General features: G+C 32.8%; 1 protein-coding gene across 1 annotated transcript; it reads left to right on the top strand.

The window, feature by feature from the left end:
• The first annotated feature begins 242 nt into the window (after positions 1-242).
• On the top strand, positions 243-18,556 carry TERB2 (telomere repeat binding bouquet formation protein 2). Its single transcript, XM_019725534.2, has 7 exons — positions 243-306; positions 420-501; positions 1,227-1,366; positions 3,348-3,406; positions 6,108-6,193; positions 12,222-12,310; positions 18,378-18,556. The coding sequence occupies exons 1-7, from the start codon at positions 243-245 to the stop codon at positions 18,518-18,520; spliced, it is 663 nt and encodes a 220-aa protein (XP_019581093.2). The 3' UTR covers positions 18,521-18,556.
• The last annotated feature ends 61 nt before the right edge of the window (positions 18,557-18,617 follow it).

Below are 18,617 nucleotides of genomic sequence, written 5' to 3'. Positions count from 1 at the left end.
GGTATGAACTCACAAGCATGACTGACCCTTCTCCACCATGGTCTGTGAAAGCTGAGCGGCCTCTCCACAATCCCCGGAGTTGCTCAGCTGAGTCTCGTAGTGACGGGATCCTCTTTCCTCCAGTCGCAGGCTTTTCCCGCCCGTTACTCTGAGAACCAATCATCGAACTGGGCTTTGGACCAGGACCAATCAGCGATCTCTGCCACGCCCTCCCCTCACATCCTCCTGTGGGAGGCCTCGCCATGTTTCAAGGGCAGCGGGGTTGGTTCTGCAGCAGCGTCCACCGGGACCTGAGGCAGTTCTGGGGTAGGAAGCTGGGAGGAAAGGGTGGGTGAGGGGTTGAGGGGAGCACCCCTCCTTGCTCTGGTGCGTTGGCCTCGGCGTACATCCTGGCTTACGCTGTGTTCTTGCTTCCACAGAGGCCGAAGGGGGGACGATCTGTGACCCAAGGGCCGCCAACTTCTTGTTCAGCTGTGATGCTTCCCATCCAGACACACTGAGGTACCTGAAGGCCACATTGCAGTGCCTCTTGGGTCATGACAAGCCAGGAGTTGGAGATGGAAATTGCAGTCCACTAGTAAATATGGATGATAGGAAAAGACTGGAAACGAACAACTTTTCAGTCCTAGATGTGGGGGTTAAAGTAGATAACTTTTCCTCTCCTTTCTGCCACACTGGCATGGCCTCCTACCTGGTCCTTGAGTCTCTGCCCGAGTCCCAGTCGTGTTCTTTCCAGCTGTCTCTCCCACAACTCCGTGTGGCTTCTTGAAGGCCCCTCACATTCATTACATTTAAGCCAAATCTGATTGCCCTCATACATACACCAGGTCAAGCTTAAAACCTTCGTAGTTTCTTTTGAATAACAGCCTCTACCCCCATTAATCAGTCAGTGGCCAAACACCATGGATCTTACCCATGTAAATATTCTTCGTATTCACTGCCAGTATCTTAGTACACACCCTAATTACCTCTTGCCCAGACTAATTCAGTAATTTTCTAGAGGTTGCTCTGTCTCCAGTCGGTCCAACCGAGAGCCCCCTTCACACTGCTGTCCAAATATGTTTACAAAGCAGAGGTCTAATCACGGCCCCGGGTGACATCCACGCCCCCTCTCCTGACTGCCTACGGATACTAATTCTCTCTACTTCCATTTATTCTATTTTTTGAAAGTTTGAATACATTTTTGTTCATTTTATAACCTAAAATATTTCCTTTCTTTTTCCTAGAATATATGAGAGCCTCGATTACATAGAAGATAACGCTACAGTTTTTCATGCCTACTATCTCTCTGCAGTAGCTAAAGCTGAAATTAAAAACTCGGTGGCTTTAGGTCATTTCATTCTTCCTCCTGCATGCCTGCAAAAAGGTGAGCAAAGATCATTCATCCAATCCCTATTAGACAGCCAAATCCAGTTAGATCACCCAACTGTACTGATCTTTGTTCTCAATCTGAGATTTTTGTGTTTTGTATCATTTAATATAAGTGGGAAAGCATGGACTTGGGATCACATTGCCTTCGGTGTATATTCTAGCTTTGTTTGTTTATCCTTCATTTTCGAATTCACTGACCTCCTACTGTGAGGCAGGTTTCAACCCAGGTGCTGGGGATTCAGTGGTGAATAAGATGCAGATGTTGCCCTCACATTGTTCACTGTCTAGGATCCAACACTTACTACTAGTTCTGTGATCTTTAGCAACTTCTCCCAAGTTGTTCTGAGGATGAAGTGAGATAATATAAGTAGTCTGGTGTGTGAGCATTCAATAAATGTTCTTTGCTAGTTTTGAATCTCTTCATTATTTTTCTGAAACTTTTCTAATATTTAAAGATTCATTATGATAATAAACTCATATATTTGTATTGTTCTTTATACTTTTGACAGTACTTTCACATTAATTATTTTAGCAACCCTGTGAAGGGCAAGTAAGTATTAATCTGCTTCTGAGATTGGTTCTTTTAGTTTTCCCTGATTGGAACATACTTTCTTATCCTGTTTGGTCAAATCCTACCTATCTTATATGGGCTAATTTTAAATATCCCTTTTTTGTAGGTCTTGTATTATTACCCAATTCTTGATGTATATCTTGATGTGAATATGTCCATCCCTAGAAAGACGGATTGAAACTAAAGATTTCTATAGAAGAGTTTTAGAAAACCCAAAGATTGGGTTCCTTTCATAGTTATTGTCCTGGCAAGACCTAGTTATAACAATAAATTGCTCTAAGTGATTACATAAATAAATGACTGGATAGGAGAACTGATTTATTCAAAAACTGTGCCAATCAGTGAATACCCACCCTCAAGGAACTTATATTGTAGAATGATTATCTGATCTGATTTTAAATTATCATTCCTATTCTGTCTTTGAGTTTATTATCGTACATTGAAATGTATATAAATTTTTAAAAAATCTGTTTGGAATAAAAACACACTCCTTTTTTAAAGTAAAAAAGTATACATTATTATCCATCTAAACTAATATTATCTAATAGAATTGCGAAGATGCAAATGTGAGCCACATACTAATTTTAAATTTTCTAGTAGCCATATTAAAAAGAATACAAAGAAGGAGGTAAAATTAATTTTGAGAATGTATTTTATTTAACTTAATCTATCTAAAATACCATTTCAATATATAACCAATATAAAAATCATTGAGGTATTTTACTCTGTTTTTTGATACTTAGTCTTTGAAATCCAGTGCTTATTTTACATTTACAGCACATCTCAACTTGGACTAGTGACACATTTCAATATGGTACCCACATGTAGCTAGCCTAGTGGTTGCTACTAGACAGCATAGGTCTAGCAGAATATTACCTTTTGTCCTTGAGTGGACTACTGTGGAAACTTGAGATCATTGAGTTAGGATGATGACATAGTCCTTTGACATACTGAGCATTGTAGAATTCCTGCACTACCATGCCCCCTACATATGTTGCTCTTCCACTCTTCTTTTAGCAAAATAAATTATTGAATTCTTGAGGACCTCTATTCTACAAATTCAGGAATTGTACAGCTTTTATTTTGACTAGACATTATCTTTTTTATTAATGTTTGGCCTAAAGACACTGACATCTAATGAAGATACATATTCCAGCAGAAAAAGTTTACAAGAATGATTCTCATAATGCATTATAATTATCTGGAAAGTTTGTTAGAAATGAAAATTCCTGAGCTTCTCTTCAATTATCTGATTCAGTAAGAATCTGCATGTTCAACAAGTCTCTTGATTTTGATATAAGTGGAATAATGCTCGCCTAGAAATTTCATACTTCAAGTAAAATTCAGAAAATTCTACAAAGTTACTTTTTAAAAAATAGTATTGGGTTTCTTTTTCCTACCATAGAAATAAGAAGAAAAATCGGTAGTTTTATTTGGGAACAAGACCACTTTCTGATAGAAAAGGTAAGAGTAAATTAAGGTAATTGATTAGAATCTACAATTTCGAAAATTTTTGAGAGCCATGTAACCTTAAAAATGTTTACTTGTGACATATTAGCACCGATGATCCAGATTAAGGAATTTAAACACCATGCTTTTATTGAACAGTATCTGGTTTGACATTGTTTTTATACTACCGTGTTTCCCTGAAAATAAGACTTAGCTGGACAATCAGCTCTAATGCATCTTTTGGAGCAAAAATTAGTATAAGACCCGGTATTATATTATATTACATTATACCCGGTCTTATATAAGGTCTTATTATATTATATAAGGCCTGGTCTTATATTATAGTAAAATAAGACCGGGTCTTATATTAATTTTTGCTCCAAAAGACACATTAGAGCTGATGATCCAGCTAGGTCTTATTTTCGCGGGAAACACGGTAGCACATTAGTAACATTGAGATTTTTTGGTAGGAATAAAATTATTCACATAAAAAACTTGAAAATCTGCTTCTGTCAATTATATTAAGGGAGTAATAGGTGCACAGTATATACCAATTCTTTACTGCCAGTGTAGATTCTGATTGATTAATTGCTGATTGTGCCATTTGTTAAATGCTTTGAATAACACACCTCAATAAATGTGTATAATAGTGAAAATTGACTTTTGCCATCCTGCCTCAAATTTGCCATCCTGCCTCAAATTTGTCTATGCTTTTGACTTACTTCAGAATCTTTATGAAATAACCAAATTGGGGGTAATCTGAACATCAAAAAGAATAATGATGGTAATGGATTATAAAACTTTAAATTCAAAAGAACCCATGATTCCATAGTAATAGTTTAAAAACAAAAAGAAAGAAAAATAGAAGAAACAAAGGAAGGAAGGATAGAAGGCAGGCAGGAAGGAAAAAGTAGGCTAAGAGAAACTTTCGTTTCAGAATAGCAGCTAATAAATATAGAAAGAATAATAGAATAGAAAATCCCCATTTTACCACCCCCACTAAAATAATTGATTTAGACAAGGGTCATTAATGGATGTTAAACCCATGATCTTAGATGATCACCCCACAGATTACTTATTATAAAAATGTGGACTGTATATTAGGTGATATTGAATTAATGTTATTTTTTTCATTGTAATAGTGGTATTATAAAGATAAAATAATTTTTTTAGAAAATACATGCTACAGAGTAAGGAGTAAAATGTCATAATATCTGCAAATATTTTCAAATGGTCAAGCAAAAATAAAAACTGATAGAAGGCATGCAGGGTGGTAAAAATGTTAACACTTTCTGAATGCAAGTGAAAAGTATATAGTACTTATTGTATTATTCTCTAATTTTTAGTAAGTTTGAAATTTTTCAAAAAAAAAGTTAGGAAGGAAATCTTTATATTTAAAGCCAAGCAATTCACTTATACATTTTTTTTTGTTTTTTTCTTAACTTACACATTTTTTACTCCTTTTATTACTTTGCTTTTTCTTCCCCAAGTGTCATCATCTGAAAATAATAGTTCTTTTAGTATCTTTGTCTATATTGTACAAAGGACCAAAATATCTAATCCTTGACTTACCACAGTACTTCCAGGGACATGAATTGTGATAGACTGGTTATTACTTGACAGTAAATATTGAGTATACCAGAACTTTACAGCTAAAAATTTCCTTAAAGATCATTAATTTAATCATTCAGTTTTAGAAATGAGAAAAGTGAGGTAAAGTAAAGATCTATCTTAGTTTACATAGCCAGATATTAGCAAAGTGGAACCACATTTTCTCAGTTCCAACCCAATCTAATGATTTTTTTCTACCAAAAAAATTAGTAGAACATGCCTGTTCTACTATTGACTATTGACTACAGACTATTGACTCTAGAAATTGTATTATTATATGATAAAGGATTTTGTTAATTCTTTCAAAATATTGATTGATATTGAATATTAAATTATGATGTAACCATTTTATATGTAAGTAGAAGGTACTTCACTGAACAGTAACAACAAGGGTAAATCTGGAAAGTAATTTGGGGGAACATTATTATTGTTTCGAGTGGATTTGTGACCCAAATATAGAAATTTCCTAATGACTTACACGTATTAATATACCATGTGGTAATATCTGAGTCACTTTCGCATAATATTTTGGAAAAGCTTAGTATACATTTAGTTCTTTTGTAACTCCATAGCTAAATATGTCACTTTAATTTTGAAGAGGAAACCTAATTTGTTCAGCTTACTTTGTGTTTTTGATTTGTAGTTCACAGGCAGTCTAGGAATTTTCAATTCAAGAATTTTAAGAAAATTTAAATTAATAACACTTTTTTGTTTCCTTATTTTTTAAAACTAAAAAGTGACTAACAATTGTCACCCCAATAAACTTTAAAAAAACCCCACAAAAACCAAAAAACTAAAAAGTGTTATGACCACATTAGGGAAAATTTCAAAAATTGAAAAGAATAAAATCAATCAAAGTTTTACTATCTAATACAATCACAGCTGATATTTTAAAAATTCTGTTCTTTATGTATCTCTAAAAAATATGGTGTTCAAAATTTTGTTTTTCCTACCAAACTAGGTTGAATGTACCTAAGTGTATAAATATTTTTATGACACTTGATATATATTACCAATTAACTTTTTTCTTTAAAAGAAACAATAAATGATTGGATCACTAGTGTGCTGATTGTTTTTTAAGTGTGATTTCTTTTGCTATCCACAGCATGATGAAGTAATACCAAACGAAATAAAGGCCCTTAGGGAAAGCAGTGAACTAGCAACAGATCACAAAAAAGAATTATCCAAAAGGTATTGAATTCATATACTTCATGATATTCAATTCAACATAGACATCTTTGAGCACGGACTATATGTTAATCTCATTTAATTTTCACAGTTTCCTTATGAGATTGATATTATTATCACCATTGCCATTTTACAGAAAAAGAGATCTAGGATTAGATAAAGTAATTTGCTCAAAATCTTCTAGTAAGTGGGGAGAAGCAGGATTTGAACTGGTTCAGTCTAATTCCAGAGACCATGTATTTAACCACTATGTTAAACTAAAGCTGCACAAAAGAAACAAGAATTTTGTGTATATTATGATGACTATTACATTATTTTTAAAATATATTTTTAAATAATAAGGAAATACACTAAATATTAGCAGTAATTTTATTAGAATTGGAAGTTCTGAGTGATTTCCCCCTCTCCTTCCCAAATTGTTTGTAATGTGTTACTTTGGTTTAAGAAACTACATTTAAAAAGACAAACATGGACTTACCATTATGTTAGGGCCAATCTATGAGAGGCCCCTTTGTTGGAGGCTGACTTATTATCAAATCCTAATTTCATATTTTCCAATTCAGTGGTTTTAAAATATTCAGAGGGAGCATTGATTTTGTGACACTCTGGTATTAACTGCTAAAATAAAAATGACTAAATAGTAGTTGTCTTTCTTCAATATAAAAATTAATGGGTTTAATTTATATGTTTTGTTTCAATTTGAACTTTTTCCTCTCATAATTTTTTCTCATACATTTTGTACCTACTATTTTGGTTTGTTATAATTTGATGTAAGTTATCTGATTTAATACAAAGTTGCATATTTAATTATATTAAGTTTAGTAAATCATTGCTTCATGATCCTGTGACTTCTAGATATTCTACTACTTAACTTTGAACTTACTTGTTATGCTTTTTGAGATAAGAAACTGATAAGGAGAAGAAAAAAATGAAAATAGAAGTGATGAGACCATGAAGATATTCTCAAAAGATAGATAGAGGAGAGAATAGTTACCCTAAGTGACCTTGTAAGAGAAGGTTGGGAAATAGAAAATAAAAAGTGACGTCTAGTGATTCACTTGACTAGGAAAAATATCGGCTACATAAGTTCTTTGACAAATGGTTGTCCTGCAAAACACAGAAGCCATAAAGGAAAATATTGATAAATATGACTACCAAAAATATTTTAGACTTGTGCATGACAATAGAAATACCATAAACCAAGTCAAAAGAAAAATATACACTGGGAAAAACATTTGACAAAGGTTAGTTTCCTTAATACACAAAGAAGACTTCCAAATCTGGAGAAAATATGTCCAATCCAATAACAAGAAAAATAGACAAAGCATATGAATAGACACATTTAGTACGTGTCTACCTAGAGCCTTTTCTTTGTGGAACCACCAGAGGACAGCAGTTCACAATAATTCATTTGATTCTCACAACCTTATAGATAAATACTATTAGTCCCATTTTACAATTGAAGAAACAAGTTCAGATTGCTAAATAATTCACCCAGTATTACTTAAGTAGTGAAGCTAAATTTGAAACCAAGGCTACCTGGTCCAGAGTCCAAACTCTTAATCACTATGCTGTTTTCTTTCTAATTTGTTCCCAAAATCTTCAGAAAATTGCATGCTTTTTCTCTTGTTTTTAATTATAGTATTTTATTATGAATGTAATTTATATAATTTGTCAAAATAGAAAATACAAAAAAAGAATAAAGAAAATTTAACTTACTATAAGCAACCCCACCACTCAGAGATAACCATCATCAACATTAATACATTTCTTTCTAGTTTTATAAAAACACACACATTAAAAAGAATTGAGGCCAGCCTGCCTATATAGTCTGTCTCTTATTTTACACTTAGTGTTCTACGAGCAGTTCCCCATTTTGAAAAGCCTTATTTGATATTATGATTTGTAATGGCTGTATAAGGCATTTATTTCATCTTGTTTAACCACCATCCTTTTTTAAAATAATGTTTTAAATTATTTACAATTTGTTACTCTTATTGCACCTTCAAGAACATCTTTTTAAAAATAAATCTTTCTCTACTTTTTAGATAATTTTCTTAATGTAAATTCCTAGATGTGTAATTTATGGTATAAAGAGATATGAATATTTTCAAAGGCCATGACATCTACTGTTAGTTGCTTCCCACAAAAGTACAAATTTAAACTACAACCAGTGTTGGTCTCACCACATCCTCTTCAGTATATTGAGTGTTAATAAGAAGTCATGTGCTAATTTAATAGATGAAAAATGGCATCTTGTTTTAATTTGCATTTTTTTTATTACTAATAGGTTTGAACTGTTTTGAATTTGTTTATTAACATTTTACATTTCCTTTTCTGTGGCTTATTTGTTTCTGTCCTTTCTCCATTTTCGATTGGGGCCTTATTATTTTCCTTACCAACTTGTCTGACATCTTTATATAATAGCTATATTACCCTTTTGCCAATTTGTCACATTGTATCCTCAGTTTGTTTTCTGCCTTATACTTCTTCAGAGATACAAGTTTTAAATTTTTACATCATTAATCACTTTTCCTTTATAATTTCTTCTATTGCTTTTACCTTCAGATAAGTCCTTTCCCATTCAGAGATCAAATAGGTTTTTAATTCTGCAGGTATTTATTTTGGTTTATGGTGCTAGGAAGATCTAAATTTATTTTTGTTTTGCAAATAAGAAATTTCCACCAGTTTTTTGAAAAATAAATATATTTCAACTGATGTGTGATTTCCCTTTGTCATATGCTGTTTTTATGTGTATAGAGATCTATTTTTAGACTTTTTCATTCCATTAATCTGTGGATCTATTTTTATATCAATATAATATTCTTTTAAGTTAGGTTACTTTATTTATGTATTTTAGTACTTGACAATGCAAGTCCCAAACTCATTATTCTCCTTTTCGTTCTTCATTCCTACTAATTATTTTTCTATTTTCAAATTTTAATTATTTTTTAATAGTTAATATATTAACGTGCTTCAAAATCCAAGAAAATATAATGGCCCCTAACAAGCCTGTTTCCTTCCAGATGCAGCCAATATTATCATTTTTTATATATGCATGTACTAAGCAAATTTATATAAATATTTTTTAATTTCTCCTTTTCTCACATAATAATACACTGTATTACATTCATTTGTCATGCAACAGTGCCACTGTGTTTTAGTTATTTATAATATGATTTAATATCTAGAATTAGTTCCTTCTTACTCTTTTTCAAGTTTTCTTAGCTATTCTTTCTGGTTTATTTTTCCATATGAATTTTACAACCAGCTTGTTAATATTAACAAAAAATATTCCTGTTGTTATTTTTAGTGACATTACAAAAAATTATAGATTTACTTAGTGTGACTATCTGTAATGACAAATCATCCTATCTGACAAAATGGTATTTTTTCCCCCATTTGTTCAAGTTTTCTTTTGTGGCCCTTAATGAACATTTTCATATTCCTAGGGTTATTATTGTTGTTATTATTATTATATTCTAAATTTAGTCTTGCCCCCATTAGATGTTTTAACATGTTGTTCAGGTGAACTTTAGAATTATTTTTTTTCTTAAGCTCTAAAATCCCTTTGGGATATTGAGAATTGTGTTAAACTTCAATTTGAGAAGAATTGTTGTCTTTATAATTTTCAATATTCCTAGCCAGGAGAATGCTTTTGGTTTTCCTTTAGTTTTATTTATCTCAGTAAAGTTTACTATTTTTCTTCATATGAGATCATAAATTTCTTGTCATGGTTTTTTCCTAGATTTTTATGAATTTTGTTGCAATTGTAGATTTCTTTCATTTTATTTTTTATTAATTATTGCTGTTATACAGGAAAATTATTGATTTGGGAGTATTTGTCTTATATCTACCCACTTGGAATCTTTAAGATTCTAAGAATATTTCAGTGATTCTCTTGGATTTTCAGGGTACAGAATCATATAATTTGTTAATATCAAAAGTTTTGCTTCTTCCTTGTCACTAGATATTTCTTATTTTTCTTTCTCTCCCCTCTCCCATCTCTTACTACTTGGCCAGAAATTTTAGAGCCATGATAAATAACAATAATGATATGGGTATCCTTATTTAGTCCTTGACTTTTTGGGAAACACTATTTTGCTTTATTTGTAGGACTTCATTCTAACTGAGCTATAGCTTTTTTAAGAAGAGTTTAGATTAAATTTAATTTTTAAACAAATTGAAAATAAAGCCTGTATTATCACTCAGTGTAATTTTAGATTTTTAGGAAAATAATAAATTTAAGGATGACCCCAATTTTTTATTCTTGAAGTTTTTATTTTCATACAATTGTATTATCTATTGGTCATATGAAGTCTAAATATAGTAAATATGTACTGTTAGAAAATAAGATATTTTAGTTGAAAACTGCTAAGCTCTTTAAAAATTAGAATATAATCAATTGTACTATACAGCCACACTCAGAATAATATAACTTTTTTCTTTTTAACTCAGAAGTCACTTCAGAATCTTAGTGTAACTCATGATTTTCCCAGACATCATTTTCTTTTTTATTTTAAAATATGGAAGTACTAGTATAGAGTTCCAATTATTTGAACACTGGATAACAAAAAATGCTAATTATTTAAAACAGAGCCCACATGCTTTTCTTTTGGTATATTTAACATTATATATGCACATATGTATTTTATCCAATTCTAAAGTATTATTGAATTATAATACATTCAGGAATATTGAGAAAAAAGACCCAGTCCTCTATATAACTCAAGAAATCTTGTTTTTAGGGAAACATGGTATATCTATATCTATATCTATATCTATATCTATATCTATCTATGTATATGTGTATATATGTGTATATATATACATATATACATATATATGTCTATGTATATATATGTGTGTATATATATACATATATATATATATGTCTCCATAAGAAGTGGAGTACAGCATAAGGAATAGAGACAGTGGAAATGTAACCACTATATGCGATGTCAGAGGGATAGTAGACTCGGGGAGGTGGGTTATCACTTTGTGATGGGTATAAATGATAAATGTCTATTACAGTGTTTTATACACATGAAACTAAAAAAAAAAATAGTGAAATCTAGGTGGTATGAGTAGATTTCCCTGTAAAATTATTCTACTCTAAAATCCTTTCAACTTTGCTATATGTTTACATTTTTCATAGTAAAATGTCGATGAAAAAAAGATATCCCATTAGAGTTTCCTTAAAAAAATTAAGAACAGAGTTACCATGTGACCCAGCAATCCGTCTCCTGGGTACCTACCCAAAAAATCTGAAAACATTTATCCATAAAGACATATGTACTCCAATGTTCATTGCAGCTTTATTTACGGTGGCCAAGACATGGAAATAACTAAAGTGTCCTTCAATAGATGAATGGATAAAGAGGTTGTGGTATATATACACAATGGAATACTATTCAGCCATAAGGAAAGATGAAATAGTACCATTTGCGACAACATGGATAGATCATGAGATTATTATGCTGAGCGAAGTAAGTCAGACAGAAAAAGTAGAGAACCATATGATTTCACTGATATGTGGTATATAAAACTGAAAGCAACAAAAGAACAAGACAAACAAATGAAGAAACAAAAACTTATAGACACAGACAATAGTTTAGTGGTTACCAAAAGATGAAGGGGGTTGGGGGTAGATGGGGGTAAAGGGGATCAAACATATGGTAATTAAAAGAGAACTGACTCTGGGTGGTGAACACACAATGTGATATATAGATGTATTACAGAATTGTACACCTGAAATCTATATAACTTGACTAACAATTGTCACCCCAATAAACTTTAATTATAAAACAAACAAATAAATATTTACTTTGTTACGTGACTAAGAGAACCAAAAATCTCTTGTATTAGAAGCACAAAAGAAGTTCACATTTAACATTTTTACCCAATTAAGACTGAAGTCTGATCAAAGAGCAATTAGATTATTATATATATTGCCTGGAAAGATTTCTTATTTGTAAAACAAGTCAAGAAAACAAATATAAACATAACTTGTGTATGTTTCACTTCACAGAACAGAAAAGCATTTCATAAGGACTCCAGTTACGGAAAAGCAGATGTACTTCCCTCTTCAGAATTACCCAGTGAACAACATGGTAACAGGTAATTAAAAAAAAAAAATTTGGAGTAAACCCAAGTAGAGAAGAAACAAGGGACTATTTTGTACCATAAAACTGTAGCCTAATAAGTAGAGACCCCTCTATTATACTATTATAGGTGCTAATAGAGGATGTGTCATTTGTGCATCAAATAAATTAATCTGCAGAATTGGCCCAAAGATAGTCCCATATTTTCTCTGTTAAAACACTAGTCTGTGGGGAAGGTGAACACACGTTCCAGTTTATACAAGACAGTCCCAGTCTATGTCTGTTGTCCTGGTATTAGCTTTTACTCTCAAGTGTCCCAATTTGGAAGATAAATTATATGGACGATTCTAATCATAGTTTCCTTTGAGAATCTGATGAAACATAGGCCCCTTTCCCTAGCAAACAGAATGCACCAACTTTACATATAATTTCAAGGGGCTCATACATGCCCAGAAACCCATTCATAGATCACCCAGGTGATCCATGGATCACCCTTGGACTCCATATTTGGGTTTCCTAGTGCCCAACAGAAAGAGAAGATAGATAACTGAGGTTGACCTTGAGAGGGTGGAACCAAGGGAACCAATTGAACACTGGCCACTGGGATTTGGATAGTGCTAAGTGAGATGGATATTTGGATACTTGGTCTGGGTAGTATTCAGTAAGGTCATTGATAATTTTAAAAATTTGAGAGTAAAGAAAAACAAAATTTTTTTTTAAGAGTTTTAAACAAAAATTTGTTTTCAAAACACAGCAGTTTAAAAAGTATAGGTTTTTGAAATTTCATTAGAAAAACTATTTGTGTATTTATTATTTGCTCTTTATTTGGCAGTGTCAAAGCTATCTCCACAAATTCCTAGATGTCTTCTGTCATATTACTATTCTATCCATTTTGGCAACCATTTGTTTTATTATTTGTTTTATTTGTTCATTTGAGTAATATAAAATAGCCTTTACAAAAGCACTTTGATGTCTTGGAGACATCAAAGAAAACTGTTTCCCAGCTATGATAGTAAAGTGAGTCAGTCCTGGGACTCTTAGAAGCATTTGTGGACTGCAAAAGACAATTAACTAAGTAGAAGTACTTAAGTTCTAAGATTGGGAGCAGCTGATTGTTGCCCATATTTATCTCTAAGCCTAAACATTCAGATAAAATATAGGTTCCTTAAATCATGTTGTGGTTTATTACTGGTATTGATTTTGCTTGAGGCAACTCCATCACCAGGTACTAAACGTCTTGTGTTCATTTGGACTTACTAAATATATGATAACATATTAAGAAGATCAATAATAAATGTTAAAATGAGCCATATAATAAAGACAAATACTTAGATTTGGACATGTAATAATTGTTGACATAAGAAATGTCCTAATCTGTAGATAATTTTTATAAGAACTTATTTGAGCCAAACAAAGGGATACACCTGGAAGGAAGATCTCAACAGACTGAGATAAATGCTTGGGAGAACAACAGTTTGCAGTTATTTTATGCGTCTGAGATTAAGAAGGGAACTAAAGAAGATTACATGAAGTGGAATGAAGTAATGGGATGTGGTTACAGGATATTTAAGATTATGTGCTCTCTTGGGGGTGATCACATGAGTTTGGATTACAGGGTAGTTAAGATTTTGTACTCTCTTGAGGGTGGTTACAGTTTAATTCAAAGATATGTTAATCTAGATGCACAAAACAAAGGACAGGGCTGTTTAAGGGAAAAGCTAAACCTTTTAACTAAGAAGTTATATGCCTGGGGCATGATGACCCACCAGGAGTTTTATGATCAGATCACCCTGGGAGATTACTTTCCATAGAACCCTTTTTTCCCATACACATAATGCTGCTCTATGTTTCACTGCTGTCTGTTAAAAAAGACATGAGAGTATTATATAAAAACAAACTAAAAAAGAGCTATAAAAATAATCATTAGTCAGTATTTTTAAAGTACGATTTTAACCTGTGGTAATCTTTTGTTGATTTTATTAGTAGAACTGAAATAAAATTTTCTGATATTTTTATTTGCTCAATTGAATAATTATTTTCTCTCTTTTTATTGCTACATTAAATTTTAAAATAATACTTTCTTGGAAAAAATCTTCAATTTTTAGAGATAATTAATTTGTCTTTAAAATTTTTGATGTGAAGTAACAAGTACTTCTCTTTTGTTATCATTCCCATCTGCTTGTACAGGAAAAAATAACTTCTTTTTTTAGTTTTTATTTGAAGTGTGTTTTTCCAGCACCCATCAGCTCCAAGTCAAGTACCCATTTCAATCTAGTTGTGGAGGGCACAGCTCACACTGGCCCATGCGGGGATCGAACCGACAACCCTAGTGTTACGAGCATCATGCTATAACCAACTGAGCTAACCAGCTGCCCCAGGAATAACTTCTTACTGGGAAAATCAGCTTGTGTTAATTTAAAATGTAATGAGTGAGAGTTCTAATTTAGGCTGTGGCACCAACTTTTGTGATTATAACTTGACTGTCTCTCCCACAAAATGGGTTGGGTTCAACTCAATGAATGTTTAATCTCTTAAAATAGAATTAATTAGATGTTTGGTTGTAGAAAATACAAGTTGGAGCTATACCCTACACCATAGGTTTCTCAGTGCTGCAACTCTTGGCATTTTAAGCCAGATAATTCTTTGTTGGAAAGGGCAAATTTGGCCTCTGCCCACTAGATGCCAGTAACCATTGCACCCAGCACCCCCCTAACCCCCAAGTTGTGACAACCAAAAATATTTCCAGGCATTGCCAAATGTCCCTTAAAATATTAAGGGATTTTTTTTTTTTTTGGTGGGGGGCGGGGTCTGTTTTTTGTTTGTTTGGTTTTTGCTTTTGACCAGAATTAAATTCTTGTAGTTTGATAGCACTGGTTATATCACACATAAGTTCTGATTGAGAGCTACATGTGTGATTAATGAAAGAAAAAAATGTACTACTAATTATAAATTTCTTCCAGGCAAATATTTCCAAATTAAAAAGTTCTGATAATTAAATTTTGGGAACCTATGAATAGATACTGTATTAGTTATCTATTGCTATGTAACAAATTGCTCCAAAACTTAGTGGCTTAAAACAGTGAACATTTATTATTTCATAGTTTCTGAGGGCTGGGAATCCAAGAGCATCTGAGTTGGATACTTCTGTCTCAAAGTCTCTCATAAGGTTGTTGTCAAGTTGTCAGCCAGGCTGCAGTTATTTCAAGGCACAACAGGAACTGGAAAATCCGTTTTAGAGCTAGCTCATGTGGTTGTTGGCAGGCCTTGGGCCCTTGCTGGTCCTTGGCCAAAAACTTCAACTCCTCACCTGGTGAGCCTATCTATAAGGGCTGTTCACAGCAGGGTAGCTTGCTTTCATCAGAGTGAAAAATCCAAGAGAGAGAAAGAATGTGCCCAAGACAGAAGCCAGTGTCTTTTTTTTTTTAATTAAAGTTTTTTGGGTGACAATTGTTAGTAAAGTTACATAGATTTCAGGTGTACAATTCTGTAATACATTATCTATGTCTCACATTGTGTGTTTACCACCCAGAGTTGGTTGTCCTTGCCAGTGTCTTTTTTATATACTACTGTCAACATTAGAAACGTCCAAATATGCAGAGAATTTTTATAAGAGTTTATTTGAGCCAAACTGATGACATATGCTGGGGAACAAGATCTCAAATGCTCCCAAGAATAACAGTTCTGTAGCTTCTTTTATGCATTTGAAATTAAAAGAGGGGACATAAGGAAGACTACAGGAGGGTGGGAGAAAGCAAGGGCAGGATTATACTACAAACTAGTTAAGATTATGTGCTCTCTTTCGAAGGAGAAGTCTGAAGGTGGGGGCATGTGCATGTTAGAAGGAAGGGTCTGGAAAAGGGGCATTTCAAAAGTAATTAACCTAGATGCATAGAAACAAGGGGTAGGACTTGCTTAAGGCAAAGAGATAAACCTTTTAGTAAAGAAGTTATATGCCCAGGGCATGACTACCCACCAAGACCTGCCCATTTAGGAATTTATGATCGAATCACCCTGTGAGGTCACTTTTCATAGAACCCCTTTCTTTATCCACACTACTTTCAAAGGTGACATACCATCAGTTTTGTCATGTGCTGCTACTCATATAGACCAGCCGAAGCACAAAGTGGAAAGAGACTACTCAAATTTGTGAATACAGAGAGACAAGGCTCATTCTGGGCCATCTGGGAGACTGCTTACCACAGTACATATGGAATTGTCCACCAAGAATGCCTCTCCTAGGAACCCTCTTTTCTTTCTCCCAGTTCATGTGTATTACACAGGAACAGTCATTTTCTAAAACACGAGCTTGCTCCGCAACCCCAAGAGCTGGGCCAATCACAGCTCTTTCTCTGAATTTTTAGACATGAAACGCAGCAAGTCAAGTCATTCTTATTCAGGTGACCATAGCTCCAAGATATGAAACTTGGACACTATCAGCAGCCATGTTTTCTACCATGTAAGGAAAGCCAAATTACCTCAAGAAAGGAAAACAAAATGACATACAGAGAAAAACTGGAGACCAGTGAGATAACCATGAGAGTTGGTTCTAGTTGTTTCTTTTTCTTCTTTCTTTCTTTCTTTCTTTCTTTCTTTCTTTCTTTCTTTCTTTCTTTCTTTCTTTCTTTCTTTCTCTCTCTCTCTCTCTCTCTCTCTCTCTCTCTCTCTCTCTCTCTCTCTCTCTCTTTCTCGCTTTCTCGCTTTCTCGCTTTCTCGCTTTCTCGCTTTCTTGCTTTCTTGCTTTCTTTCATTTTAAACAAGAAGTTTATTTAAATAACAAGATGCTTGACTTGAAGAGAAAACTCTCTAGGATGGTTCTAGTTATTTCTGAGGCCCAGCAATATGTTTGCCTTCCTCATAGCTTGGTTGATGTGCCAGTGTCCTTCCAGTAAACCCTTTTTGTTTAAACTTGTTTAAATTGGGTATCTGTTAACTTTAGCCTAAAGTCCTAACTAGTTAAAAACTGTAGCAATAATCCATTTCTGATGCATAATGTCCTATCCTCCTTATACTTACAGAAATATTTTATTATTGTAGTAATTATTTTTTAAATTCCTATCCTCACATATATCTTTAGAAATTTCACACAGCGTATTGTGCAATTAACTAGACATTACTATTTTCTTCACTAGTTTATTTTACACAGAAACATAGCCATTAGGCAAATATCATGAACTGTATAGTAATAGTTCTTCAAGAGATTTTCTGAAGTAAATGATTGTGATTAAAATATCTTTAAAGATATTAATCAATTTTATATGATTAGATCCATAGTTAATTATTAACTGTGAATTTATTATCTATTATCAGAAACAATTAAACTATATGCATGGATAACCTGTTGATGGTGGTGGTGTTCTAAATTCAATCATCCTTGAGCTCTACCAGAATTTTTTTTTATACAGTATTTACTTCTAAATTAGGTTTCAATTTTAGTATAAACTACAAACACTTATATTACACATAAAATATAATCACTCAGATAAACAATTGTTATCGAAGTAATATTGCTTACAGTCATTAAGTCCTTAAGCTCTCCCCATTCTAGGTGTTCTTTTTGACACTCATATCTCTTTCAGATTATTTATGACATCAAAATTACTCATACCGATAGCCTTTGTTGACTAAGCAATAAATCAATTTTCCCATTAACTTTTTTTTATTAAAGAATGTTATCCCAGTGTTAGCAGTGCAGGGAAGTGTTGCCTGCTCTACTAGGGAACATTACTAGCTAGTTGGATAGATAGTTCTAAGTGATTATACTCTAAGCCAGATACACTTCCCAGTTATTTTGGTCTAGGTACTTTCATGTTCCATCCCCAACCTCATCATCACACTCTCAACAGTCAAAGGAGTTAATAAAGTATTGGTGTTTCAAAAGGAGGTAGAAGGTTGGAGGGAGCAGATAAGGGGTAAGAAGGATGTTCCCTGATAATTATCAAGTTTCATGGAGAATCTTCTCACTGGGATTATTTCTTCTTTTTACATTTTTTCTATAAACATTCTTTAGAAATCTTTAATAAATCAAAGACACTGAAAAACAGTATAATAAGATTTCAAATACATACATATTTTTTATTTTGTAGGTTACATATCAATTGATGCCATGAAGAAATTCCTCGGAGAGCTACATGACTTCATTCCTGGAAGTTCAGGGTATTTGGCATATCATGTTCAAAATGAAATTAATATGTCTGTTATAAAAAACAAATTGAAGAAGAAATATTAAGTTAAATTGTCCTTATATCTGGGCATTTATTTTCTATAAAATATTACCAAAGATGTGCATAATTTTAAATGCTCCCCTTTGGGACAGAATTCTTCTC

This window comes from Rhinolophus sinicus, linkage group LG03, assembly GCF_036562045.2.
Source record: "Rhinolophus sinicus isolate RSC01 linkage group LG03, ASM3656204v1, whole genome shotgun sequence".
Classification (NCBI taxonomy): Eukaryota; Metazoa; Chordata; class Mammalia; order Chiroptera; family Rhinolophidae; genus Rhinolophus; species Rhinolophus sinicus.
This window is presented reverse-complemented; position numbering and strand designations above follow the sequence as displayed.

Excerpts from the sequence above, each read along its gene's own strand:
- TERB2 (XM_019725534.2), top strand. The coding sequence starts at position 243 with ATGTTTCAAGGGCAGCGGGGTTGGTTCTGCAGCAGCGTCCACCGGGAC. Across the intron at positions 1,367-3,347 it reads TCCTGCATGCCTGCAAAAAG|AAATAAGAAGAAAAATCGGT; the intron begins GTGAGCAAAGAT and ends TTCCTACCATAG. Across the intron at positions 6,194-12,221 it reads AAAAAAGAATTATCCAAAAG|AACAGAAAAGCATTTCATAA; the intron begins GTATTGAATTCA and ends TTCACTTCACAG.